This window comes from Argopecten irradians, chromosome 15, assembly GCF_041381155.1.
Source record: "Argopecten irradians isolate NY chromosome 15, Ai_NY, whole genome shotgun sequence".
In the NCBI taxonomy this organism is placed as follows: domain Eukaryota; kingdom Metazoa; phylum Mollusca; class Bivalvia; order Pectinida; family Pectinidae; genus Argopecten; species Argopecten irradians.
The window spans coordinates 31,023,441-31,036,715 of NC_091148.1; the positions used below are offsets into that span (position 1 = coordinate 31,023,441).

General features: G+C 34.8%; 1 protein-coding gene across 2 annotated transcripts in view; it reads right to left on the reverse strand.

Annotated features, from left to right (window-relative positions):
* Positions 1-4,962: 4,962 nt before the first annotated feature.
* LOC138308496 (uncharacterized) overlaps positions 4,963-13,275 on the reverse strand; it is a 93,908-nt gene continuing 85,595 nt past the window's right edge. For both annotated transcript variants that reach the window (XM_069249503.1, XM_069249502.1), the window contains exons 3-6: positions 8,746-8,996; positions 7,965-8,145; positions 7,113-7,289; positions 4,963-5,745 (exon numbers count right to left, since the gene is read on the reverse strand). In XM_069249503.1, coding sequence (XP_069105604.1) covers positions 5,486-5,745; positions 7,113-7,289; positions 7,965-8,145; positions 8,746-8,996 — 869 coding nt within the window. In that variant the 3' untranslated portion in view covers positions 4,963-5,485. The remainder of the gene's footprint in view (positions 5,746-7,112; positions 7,290-7,964; positions 8,146-8,745; positions 8,997-13,275) is intronic.

Consider the following 13,275-nt stretch of genomic DNA (forward strand, 5'->3'; position numbering starts at 1 on the left):
AAGTACTTTGCATACAAAAGAAAGTTGTTCTACAGTTACTGCATGCTACTTTCCTTAATTTACAGTATAACCTGCAGTATGAACCAGAATACCGGCCAAAAATGTCGTTTCACTTGTATCATGTATGGACGAATTACACAGTAGTAATACAACTTATCATTATGTATATATTTTTGTGAGGACAAAGACAGGAGGTGACAGTTTCTAATCTACCTTTCTTAATTTAATGATAAGAGCATTCATTAACTTTTTATACTGCTAAGCTTCATCCGGGCAGTATCATCCTTAGTTACTGGTTTACTGCCTATATGACTTTGTCTGTTATAACTACAGTAGAGCGTAGCGGTATATCCTTAATAACTTGTAAATGATAATGAAAATATGAGGGGCCGAGGGTCTACTTTATAGAACACTTTCCATCTCGGTAGCACAAAAGGAAATCAGGATCATAATGCTGTCTTAAGTCTCACCAGTCTTAAGTCCGAACCAGTCTAAAGTTTAGACTTGGCTAATCAAAGATGATGTTGCAAAAGTTTTTAACTGGCTAAGTCAAAGACAGATATAATCGCTGGCAACGTTTAATTTTAAGTCTATGATTGTTTCCTAATACTATGGAGCCTGTTCTATGTACATGGTCACAAAATGTTTTAAAATTCTGTTTTGATGTCAGAAATACAAATATATTTAGATTATTTCAAAAGTCTATTATCTGCTAATAGAAACACAATAAGAAAACTGCATGTGTTGGATGTGAGTATTAATGGTTAAGGGGAGACAACTTTAATTTCTTCATGATGACATCGGGTAAGGGAGATAATCCTATACTGAAACGTCTGAAAAAGCACCATATCCTTGCTAATTAATGATGGGAAAGCCAGACTTATAACAATAAGCAATCACAAATACCATACTTAAAAATATATATCATATATATGTATAATCTTGACTAGCAATTCTTAAATGGCATATACATCATGGGTGAATTAGAGAAAAAAAAAAAACCCACCTTTAACATATGATGAACTTGTGACATAAAGTTAGATACAAGAAGTTTTCTTGTTTCCCTGTAATTTGAAAAGTTAACTTTGCTGATATAAGGTGTTTGCTTGGTCAGAGACCTGTAAACCTGTACTGTAAAAATACTATTATTCCACAAATTCTCAATTTTTAGTGTGAAAATATTGTATAGATTTTAAGCAAGCCAGTTAAATGCTGCAGTTCTACAATTACAATTATTTATCCATAAATTACTTAAATATTGACACAATCAAATCACTGCTCTTTTACTATGACATGTAGTCCAGTGGGTGGATATTATGATAGTGATAGTAACCCCCGGAGTATTGAGGTGGATATTACAACAGTGATAGTAACCCCTGGAGTATTGAGGTGGATATTACGACAGTGATAGTAACCCTTGGGGTATTGAGGTGGATATTATGACAGTGATAGTAAACCCTAGAATATCGAGGATGACTGCAATGAAAATCACATACGGTTTTGTAACTTCAGATCAATCTATTTACAAAGTAACAAACAACTGATGTGAATAATATATTGTCAAATTACCTAAATGAAGAGTTTTGTGAAACATCAACATCTCCTTCAGACTGTATGTGTCTTTTGCCCAAATGTTTGAGAATTATTACTGATAATTCAATTTTGCTTGTAATGAGCATTTTCATTGGCTGTAGAATTTAATTCATCACCCAATAAAGGAAAAAATGTTATCGTAGTTCATTTAGAGTACACTCAGATTTGTGTGTTATTTCTCCATAACATATAAACAATATATTCAAGTTAATCCTTAAATTGTTCAACCTTACCACAGAGACTGCAGTGACTTCAATATCATATATTTAGAAGATTATCTGCTTCATTTGTAAAAATAGTTTTAAACAAAAGTGCAATGCAAATACAATTTTTTAAATTTTTCTCTTGAAATTAAAATTTTACTGATCACCATCAAAATGAACATTAAAATTCTTTAATTTCTTCTATATATATATACTGGTTCTAAAAATAATAGCAGGAATACAAAAGGATTTACATAACAATGTAACATGTACTAATTAACACAATGGTGTAGATCAACATACACATAGGATAAAGACACCTTATATAAAATATAATCATATCAACGACACATGAATAGACTTAGAACTTCACATACATACTGTAGATTGCCTGATTACAGATACTGAAACGTAAATGAACCGCATTATTTCAAAGATCTTAAAAAGTTGACTTATCAAATCTTCGTGATGAGTAAGTGTGAATGTTTATTTGCTGAGTTTTCAAATGACAGTCTTGATGAACAAAGTACATGTCAGATATAAGAAAAGTGCTTCAAATTAAATAGTTTCTCCAATAATGGAGGACTATGTGGTTGATAACCCTATGGCTTAACATGTAAATCCATCCTCAATAAATAAAGTTTAATATTATTATTACTTGTTTCTCACTGTTTTACCAAATCTCATTTATAAAGATACTCTACGCCCACTTCATTATCATCACATGAGATTAGATATGCCAATTTTTATAGGGTATTAGAAATCACGAAATTACCATGGAAATGTCTCCAGTGCAGGTCAAGTAGAATCTAAATACCATAAGTGAAATAAAATTGGTGTGAAGAAGTCATCAGTCATGGAACCACAATAAAACTCGTGATAAGGTATGAATACAAGTTCATGCATTAATAGTGACTAGTGTCATTTTTTAAAGAGACAGTTCGATCTTAGAGTACATTGAAACTTGCACATATTTCGGATACACACCAGTTCTAATGGAAATTAGATTAGTTGGTTTAACTGTAATATGTCAGAAAAGCCCACTGTAGTCAAATGTATGTGAACTGTTCAATCGCCATTACACATAGCCTTGTATGCCGAACCCTGACCCTTGCCTGTGTTGTAAAGAATTTTTTGTCTAGAACTTCTCAAAACGCTGTAACAGTTGTGTTAACATTATTAGATGCATGTTCTTGTCTAAAAATAATTTCATCAACTCCTCAGTGTTTATGTATTGCTTTTGTTTAACGTGCGTGACTTTGACTCTGGCAAGGGTACAGCGTACATGTTGTACCTGCTTAATCGTATTGATCAACGATTTGGACTTTCAATGATATTAATTAAAATACTTAACAATGTTTTGGAATTTATCACTATATCTTGTCATATGTTTCATAAGGATTGTAGAACAATACATTTATGTAATATTTTGCTTCGTGGTTATGTAACGAATTGGCCTCACTGAATTGTCCCTTTAACTAAACCAAGATCTGGTGTAGGGTATCAGAAGCAATTTCTTCCACGACTGTTTACAATATGACATTTCAGGTTTATCTTTTCCATTTCCACTTTTCATTCATGCTATACTGATATTTCTTATGGCAATACAGATACAATGAATGGTAGGAAAATAAGGTGATTCTTAATTCTTTGTCTCATTTATAGTTTGAGAAAATGAACGTTTAATAGAGATTATTTATATTGTGAACTACAGTATTATGTCATTATATATCAATCCACACTTTCACCCTGATTTGTACTCTATGAAATGTCAAAGTATATTCTCAAATGATACACCAAATATACTGAATGGGCTCAGAGCGATTTGAATGAGAACATGAATCAATGATGCTCTGTAATTCTAAAACTGATGTGAAAAACACGGCAGGGAAAACATACCTCAGATAAATTGATATCAGACCTAGCTCATACATACCACATAATACCATAGGATATATACATACACATTTACTGATGCCTGTTGTGTAATAAGGCTATTCTGTATTTGTATATCAGAGTTATCTGCCCTCGTCGTTAGGCATTGATTATTACATCATATTTCTGTGAATGTAACTGCCATATTTTCCAGGAAAATTGAACACTATGGTACACTCAATACCTTAACATAAGGGAAGATAAATCTGTAAGATGCAAAGACGGAGTAGACAGTGCCGCATTTTATTTCAAAGTTTATGCCACCAATGACCTTCAAAAGTACGGATGAACTAAATATCCATTGGTGAACATGAGTATACAGATGAACCTTGACAAAACACTGAGCATTTCTGTGACCTTGAATGCAAGCAATGATCTAGGAATATACGTAAATTAACAATGACATTTCGGAACAAATGAAAACTTTTACCATCCTAATATATTGTTGCGTAGAAGATGCACAGCTATCTCATTATAAAGATTAAAAACCATTCATTTTTTAATCTGATTTCTTTTTCAAGTTGATTCATGGCTTAAGCTATTTCACATCTGTGAAAGGGTAGTGCCCTTAATCTATTAAGCATTCCTTTTCTCAATTATTTAAGTGCCCTTTGCGCCAATTGGGTAGAAAACATATAATAATTATATAAACCACACTTCTACTTGTTACAGAAATCATACAACTGTTCAGTAACTTGATCACAGATAATAATAAAAAAAAACTGAAAATCTAAAACAACAAAATCAAACATTAAATAAAGAAACAAAAAATTATACAACAACCATTTTTCTTTTGGAAAGTTAAAAAAAAATCTAAAAACAATTTTAGAACAATGAAGAACTGGAGATGGCACTAGATGAGTTATTATGCACTATTTTAAAGGATGAGAACTACAAAAGGTGAATATTAATTTATTAGCCTGATTAAATCAATACAATATATCAAAGATATAACCCCCAAAACTCAGTGTAAAGTACAGTAAAATTCTTATCTAAAACCATGTATAACCATGCAGGTAAACTACATTATACTACAAACAGATCATTAAAATTCAAATAAAACATTTCATACTATAAAACTATCCCCCCTCAATTTATAGTAATTGTACAACAAATGAAGTGTAAAGTAAAAACTTAAAACACTTGACAATTATTTATGTATGATGGAGCCTTTTTGTATAAGCTTTAGATACATGTAATGAAAAAAATAATCAAAAAATTAATTAGAAAATGAATAATCATACATTTATTCACTAGCTAACATACTTCAATATTCCTGTAAGTGAATTAAACAAGTTACCTCCCTTTGAACACGTTTTTTCAGGAATGATATAAGAGTATGATGTACATGACTTATACATTCATTCATGATTTGTTTTCTCTCATTGTTTATTTTAAACAAAATAAGCAACTTTCAATCAAAACTAGTTAGAATGAACAATAAACAATAAACAAAAGTGTCTTGCACTCAGAAGAAATAACTGTAACTCCATCTGCAATAAATTGATTTTAATTGTCCATGGTTTTTTAAACAGTCTTGAAATGAATTCCACTGTGAGGCGGATATATTTATGATTTGATTGGTCAATGTCACTGAATCCACCAATCAAATGGTCTGTTTCATAGAATCAACCAATCACAAGGACTGTTGCAGCTGGTTAGAGAGGTTTATGGGAGACCTCTATGTAATCCAAGGGGAGATCACTCTCCAAACCATGATATGCATGATCGAATGTCACTTGACATGTCCTGTATCAGAGTGGATTATCGTCCCTAGGTACTGTATTGTCCAGAGGTGCACCGCTATAATCAGGGGGTGCTACACAGTAGCTATAACTAGGGGGACGTAAATCTGTAAAACAGTCGTCCACAGGTGGCGCTGTAGGCAGTCGCGGGTGTGATGGTGTACGTTCAACGCCACAATTATATTTTTCTTTGATTAAAGCCGGCGTACAGTCGTCGTCAACTTGGTCTATAACGCCACATGTCTCCTGTACCGGGCGATAAGATGTTTCTGCAAAAGAAGCATATGAATGCAAAATTTAATCACGTGCATTTTACATAATTAATGTTATGAAGAGAGACAATATAAAGTAAGTCACCTAGACAAGAGTTAACCACAGAAACACGCTACTGAGGATAATTTAATAACACACTCAAGTTATTAATAGGATGAGTTACTTCAGAAGACGATTTTTTTGAGTGATTTTATTTTAAAAAGTGAGTATGTATAACCCAATAATATGAGTGCAACAGATATATATTTCTCTCTTACCCTGGACAGGGATATCCGCAGTTTTACCGATGTGAGATTTTTTCTATCTTACTCTAGGGTAAAGACATGCTACATGAGATATTTGCACCTGCTCACATACAGTAAGATAAAAAGAATCATTCACCCTCTTTGGAATGAGACAAGAGATCTTAACCCTCGGGATAAGATTCTAAGGCTGTCAAACACTACATTGGCAAAGTCTCATGTTTGACAATATTTAAAGGGACAAAGCAGTCTAAAATTACTTTAAAATTTGTACATATTTTGGAAATAAACCAGTTCTAATAGAAATCAGCTTTGTTGGTTTTACTCTGATATGCCAGAAAAGACCACTGTAGTGAAATGTATGAGAAATATTCAAAATCGCTTACTGTCCGCTATTACACATACTTGTCGGATGTGTTGTATGCCGAACTCTGGTCCTTGCCAGTCTAGTCAAGACTTTTTTATCTAGAACTACTCAAATCGCTCTTACAGTAGCATGTTTACTTTATTAGATGCACGTTCTTGTCTAAAAATAATTTCATCAACTCCACAGTGGATATATATTGCATTTGTTATATGTGCGTGACTTTGGCTCGGGTATGGGTACAGAGTTCATGTTGTACCTTCTAAATCGTATTGATCAACAATTTTGAATTTCGACGATATCAATCAAAATAGTTAACATTGTCGTGAAATTTGTCAATATTTCTTGTTACATGTTTCATAAGGAATGTAGAGCAACACATTTATGTCATATTTTGTTTCGTAGTTATGTAACAGAATTAGCTTCATTGAATTGTCCCTTTAAGAATCTTACCGTAGGAATGAGTTTCTGAAGCTGTCCAACATGAGGTTCTCCTGTCTCATCCCAATGGGAGGTGAAAGATTCTGTTAATCTCACCATGTTAACTGATCAGTTCATAATGTACAGATAAGATCTGTTTGACTGACGAGAGGATATGAGCTGTGTGGGAACACATTCGAAGACGATAAGTTTTATAGAATAAGTTACATAGGAATAAGAATTTTCTAGGGACTGGACTTTGTTGAGAGATACATTAGAGGAGATGATGAGTGCCCTCACCTGAAATGATAATCAATCTTCCCTGAAGATGTCTTACCTGGTGAGATGGGAGTATTAGAGATGGTGGTAGCTGCCTGGCGGTATGTCTGCTGGCGATGTTTACGTCGGTACATTACAGCCAATAGTATAACAGCCATCAGGAGACAAAGAATGACACATCCGAGTACAGCGCCGACCAACACGGTCAGACTCAGTCCTCCCGCAGTCGTCTCCCCTTCAATTACAATAGTAATAAGGTTATTAAAATGCTTATTTCATCTGTAACATGTATGTCGTTATAGTTATCTGGTATGTCAAATTGTACATACTGTAACATGCCAGCTGACATTCAGGATACAAAAATTTCCGTTCAAGTTTTGACTCTAAAATTTTGCTGTTGTACATGGTTCTGATTAGAGTAATTATGTTTTATTTACGAACTGAAAATGTCTGTAAGACATACTAGGTTAAAGTTTCTGCTGAATTCAGAAATCTAAATGGGCTATGATAGGACAAGATGCAACAGGACACAACAGAACAAATATTATGTATTTGTATATTACAGAGTTATCTGCCCTTGCAGGTAGGTATTGATTGTGACGTCATGTGTTTGTGAGCATCATACTTTTTGTAGAAAAGGATGTGAATGACGCTCACAAAATAATGATGTAACAATTGATACCTACCTGCAAGGGCAGATAACTCTGTAATATGCAAAGATGGAATGGTAGACACAATGCTCCCATCAATCTTCCTACTCTCATTTTATGGCTGTACTATGGCAAATGAAAATTACTGAGTTTATAAAATTTGATATCTTGATTTTTACAAAACATTTGTCATGGAGATACATAATTAGCGTTCCTTTCATCATCAGATGTTAAATACAGCCTGCCACATAAACTCTCACCACTAGCTTCTATAAACTCTATATCTGCCTTCTCCTGTGAACATCGCGCACTGGCAGTCATCTGAAGCTCGTACTTCCCGACCATCCGCGCCAGATTTCCTCGTAGATTCTCCAGTCTTACCACGGCAGTGGTGCCACTCGTACACCAGTCACCGCGTGCGGGGGCTCGGCAGGTACCACTCTGCAGGATACATTGTAAACAGTTAATGGGATATCTTGGTTATACATGGGTAAAGGTCTTTAACAAGACTTAATCATGCCAGGCAAAAAAAACTCAATCCAATTTTTTGAAGAACTTAGCTAAGGTGCTGCGAAATTGTCAAAATGAAAGATGTCTATGATAAGGACTATAATCATGACAACGATAATGAAATTATTACAGACCAAAATGTATCTTTTTTTACCGCACTACAATAACTCTAAACCTCAAAACTAAAGGTCTTATTGTCTTACACCTTTCTATATTACAGAGTTATCTGTTCTTGAAGGTTGTTAAAGTGTGTGAAAATCATGTCATTATCTCTGACAATTATGATGAAGCAATAAGTGTGTCAACATACAAAAGTAAAAATCTTAAGTAACACACAAATACATGTACAGTAATATCTGTCTTTTTGACCACCTCAGTATAAAGAGCACCTGTATAATAAGGGTCCTAAATGATCGATTTCAACACAATAAATATGTGTATACTGACTATCTGGCTATAAAGACCATTTACCCTCTGCCCCTTCGGGTGGTCTTTATTGACAGGGTTGATTGAAGGTAAATCCATACTTACAAAATCTGGTTTAGCTGTGCCGAAGTTCCAAACTCCAGAATCGTAGAAACTCAACATGATATCACAGGTGGTAAAGCGGAAAGAGTCCATAGAGAAACAGATCTTGTTACATTTGAAGTTTTTGTCCCTGGCCGTGAGACTGATAGCACAGGAGCCAGTGAAGAACTGGTTCCCCTTCGCCCTGACCGACAAATAGTCACCTAAACCGAGGACGTAGTCCTGGCCAGTATTACATGGCATATCTATGTTGGCTGAAATAAAGAAACAAAGTATAAAGAACTGGTTCCCCTTCGCCCCGACCGACAAATAGTCACCTGAACTGGTTCCCTTTCGCCCCGACCGACAAATAGTCACCTAAACCAAGGACGTAGTCCTGGCCAGTATTACACGGCATATCTATGTTGGCTGAAATAAAGAAACAAAGTATAAAGAACTGGTTCCCCTTCGCCCCGACCGTCAGATAGTCACCTAAACCGAGGACGTAGTCCTGGCCAGTATTACACGGCATATCTATGTTGGCTGAAATAAAGAAACAAAGTATTAAGAACAGTTCCCCTTCGCCCCGACCGTCAGATGGTCACCTAAACCAAGGACGTAGTCCTGGCCAGTATTACATGGCATATCTATGTTGGCTGAAATAAAGAAACAAAGTATAAAGAACTGGTTCCCCTTCGCCCCGACCGACAAATAGTCACCTAAACCAAGGACGTAGTCCTGGCCAGTATTACATGGCATATCTATGTTTGCTGAAATAAAGAAACAAAGTATAAAGAACTGGTTCCCCTTCGCCCCGACCGACAAATAGTCACCTAAACCAAGGACGTAGTCCTGGCCAGTATTACATGGCATATCTATGTTTGCTGAAATAAAGAAACAAAGTATAAAGAACTGGTTCCCCTTCGCCCCGACCGACAAATAGTCACCTAAACCGAGGATGTAGTCCTGGCCAGTATTACACGGCATATCTATGTTGGCTGAAATAAAGAAACAAAGTATAAAGAACTGGTTCCCCTTCGCCCCGACCGTCAGATAGTCACCTAAACCGAGGATCTTGTCAACTGATGTCTTTTGTTCATGAATCAGGAACATAGATCTAATAGGTCTGCATACAAAGTTTCATTAAAAGCCGTTTATATTTACTCAAGTTATTGCATTCACTAAGTCCAATAATAATTATTAGCGCAAAGGGCAATAACTCCATAAATTAACGTCAAATCACGCTGATTTTCAAACTCCTCCGAGATCTTTCCAATTTTAGTCTACATACAAAGTTTCATTAAGCTCGGTTTATATTTAATCAAATTATCATGTTCGCAAGGTCCAATAATAATTATTAGTACAAAGGGCAATAACTCCGTAAATTACAAAATGTTAAATTACTAATAATGTATAGCAATATTTTCACTTGCCACTGACAGTAAGTTTAGCTGTATCATTGAGGACGACATTTTTAAGAAAGTTTACATTTGGTGTGAGCGAGAGGCTCGGTGTTTACGCTTTTTTATGATGTTGTAGAAATTACACCATAATGAGTGAGCATTTGTTATGAATAGGTGTTTTAACTTTCGATACTTTATTTTACTGCAACATTAACAGTAAAATTGTAGAATTTTGCAGTGAGATAAACCGACATGAAAAAAATGAAGTTATTAGGAGCTTCCTTTAAAAAAATTAATGCTTTTCCTATGGAGAATTTTATGTCAAGGAATTCATTAAAGTAAAGGACTGTTCATCAAACTGGGCCCAGATCTTTGTGTTCATATATAGGTCTGACTGTAGGTTATCTTCAATTCTTTTAAACATTTTTTACCATATTATGCTTTTGTCTTGAAAATTATCAAACGTTATTGTTCCCTTAAGTCACCTGCCATTTCAGGTTATCAAGAATACAGTTTTCCTGTCTGTCTATCCTATCAAACATCACCCCTGTGACATATTTATCCAGCAGTTATCAAATACCAACATTGCAAACAAGCAAATAAAACAGTGATTATTGGTAAACGAATTCCCTTGATGAAAATCTGACTTTTCTATTATGTCAACACCAACATCAAATATACAATATTCTTGCTTTTACAACACAAAAAAATCTTTGAATTGTTCTTAATTTCGAACTAAACTTTCATGTATCCCATTATTTTACAATAGACATATCAGAATTTGATGTCAAGTTTTTTGGGTTTTTTTTTTAAACAATGTCACATTTTGAACCAATTTTAACCTGCAGTTTTTAATGCTGCTTTATTGAAGCCATAAAGCATATTAAGGTTTGTTGTTTCACTAGTCATGGAGCCATTTCAAGGCCAAATCCACGAATTTAATCCTATACAAATGAACAGTAAAACCTCTGTATAAAGACCACCTGCTTTATTAGGCCCCAAATGGTGATTTATAACACAAGTTGACCTGAGTATAAAGACCATTTGGCGATAAATTCTCTTTTTCCTTGTCCCTTGGGTGGTCTCTATAGACAGGTTTGACTGCCCCTTGGGTGGTCTCTATAGACAGGTTTGACTGTCCCTTGGGTGGTCTCTATAGACAGGTTTGACTGTCCCTTGGGTGGTCTCTATAGACAGGTTTGACTGTCCCTTGGGTGGTCATTATAGACAGGTTTGACTGTCCCTTGGGTGGTCTCTATAGACAGGTTTGACTGTCCCTTGGGTGGTCTCTATAGACAGGTTTGACTGTCCCTTGGGTGGTCTCTATAGACAGGTTTGACTGTCCCTTGGGTGGTCTCTATAGACAGGTTTGACTGTCCCTTGGGTGGTCTGTATAGACAGGTTTGACTGTCCCTTGGGTGGTCTCTATAGACAGGTTTGACTGTCCCTTGGGTGGTCTCTATAGACAGGTTTGACTGTCCCTTGGGTGGTCTCTATAGACAGGTTTGACTGTCCCTTGGATGGTCTGTATAGACAGGTTTGACTGTCCCTTGGGTGGTCTCTATAGACAGGTTTGACTGTCCCTTGGATGGTCTGTATAGACAGGTTTGACTGTCCCTTGGGTGGTCTCTATAGACAGGTTTGACTGTATCTGAAAGTACCAGTACAAGTCAGTATCGAGGTTAACAGCTTGTGTCAGGCATCAGTTATCATATCTTTGTGATGATTTCTCTACTTTTATACATCCAGATTCATGTCCCGGTAGTTATTAACAAGGCAATGGAGTCTCGGGCTCTTACTTCAAAGTCAGCAAAGATCAAAAGTATATCTGGATAGAAATGGAACTTGATATTCTATAACTATTTAATCTCACCAATCAAAAAATTATTTTTTTAATGAATAAATAAACTATTAGGGCAATTTCAAGAAACTAAATCTGAGAGTAAGAAAACATAACAAGTATGTACTCTTTGAACGACTAATTAAGTTTTAAATTAAGGTTGATTAACCAATTAATTTAATCATAGATGGCATGTATATCTGAGGAAGGATTGAAACTTTTAAAGTAAACAAGACAGCAAACTAAGGATCTAATCATATCAGGTTGTTAAAATTTATTTAAATATTTGAGGCAAAGAAAATTCCTGCTGATGTACGTGTTCCTGACCTGGTCAAATATTTGTGATAATGTGATGGGTGTTTTAAGATTGACAAAAAATCCAACAACAACTATACCAGCCATGAGCTCAATCAACGATTAAATACTGGCAAACACATCTTTTTTCAATATTATCAAACAGTTTTCAGGGTCATAAACTCATTCTCTTTAACATTAGTAAAATTCTCTTAAATTTTTGTCTGAAGAAATTAATTATCATTAAAACATCAACTATTTAACTATAAAATAATTTAAATAATTTTTAATCTAAACTGAATCATGATACAATGAAACACCCATAAATCATTCTACTACAAAACCAAGGAAAATGCTGATGAACTAGCTACACTGGGAAGTATGTTTTCATTTTCATTCATCTAAACAATAATTGGTTCTTGCATCATTATGGATATCTAAATGTACGGAACATGAATTGATACCATCAGTTTAAATATCAATGGAGAATTCATGTCATATTTACTGCTGAATTCACTGATAAACCTGTTATCGTCATTTTGATGTTCTGAAATAATCTTGCCGAAAAGAAAAGTTCATAATTACATCATACCATCAAAATCAATTGAATCATTTAACTATAGGATTTAAACAACATAAATCATGTTTAATTTCTAACCCAGTACCAGTTGCGGCCCTATATTTAGATTTTTTAATTCAATAGTCTGTTTGCATGCATTTGAGTTTGTTATTCTGTATTTGCATATTACAGAGTTTTCTGCCCTTGCGGGTAGTTATTGATTGTGATGTCATGTGTTTTCGAGTGTAACGTCATACTTTTCGGTGAAAACGTCGTGAATTGCCCTCACAAAATAATGACGTAACAATCGATACCTACCCGCAAGGGAGCTAACTCTGTAATATGCAAAGACAGAATACCGTATACTAGGGCACATTGGAAAGGTGGATATAACAACGTAATCTAAAGGTCAGTAAAATAAACAAACATGTCTTTAGAATTATTCCAAGAGTGAAATT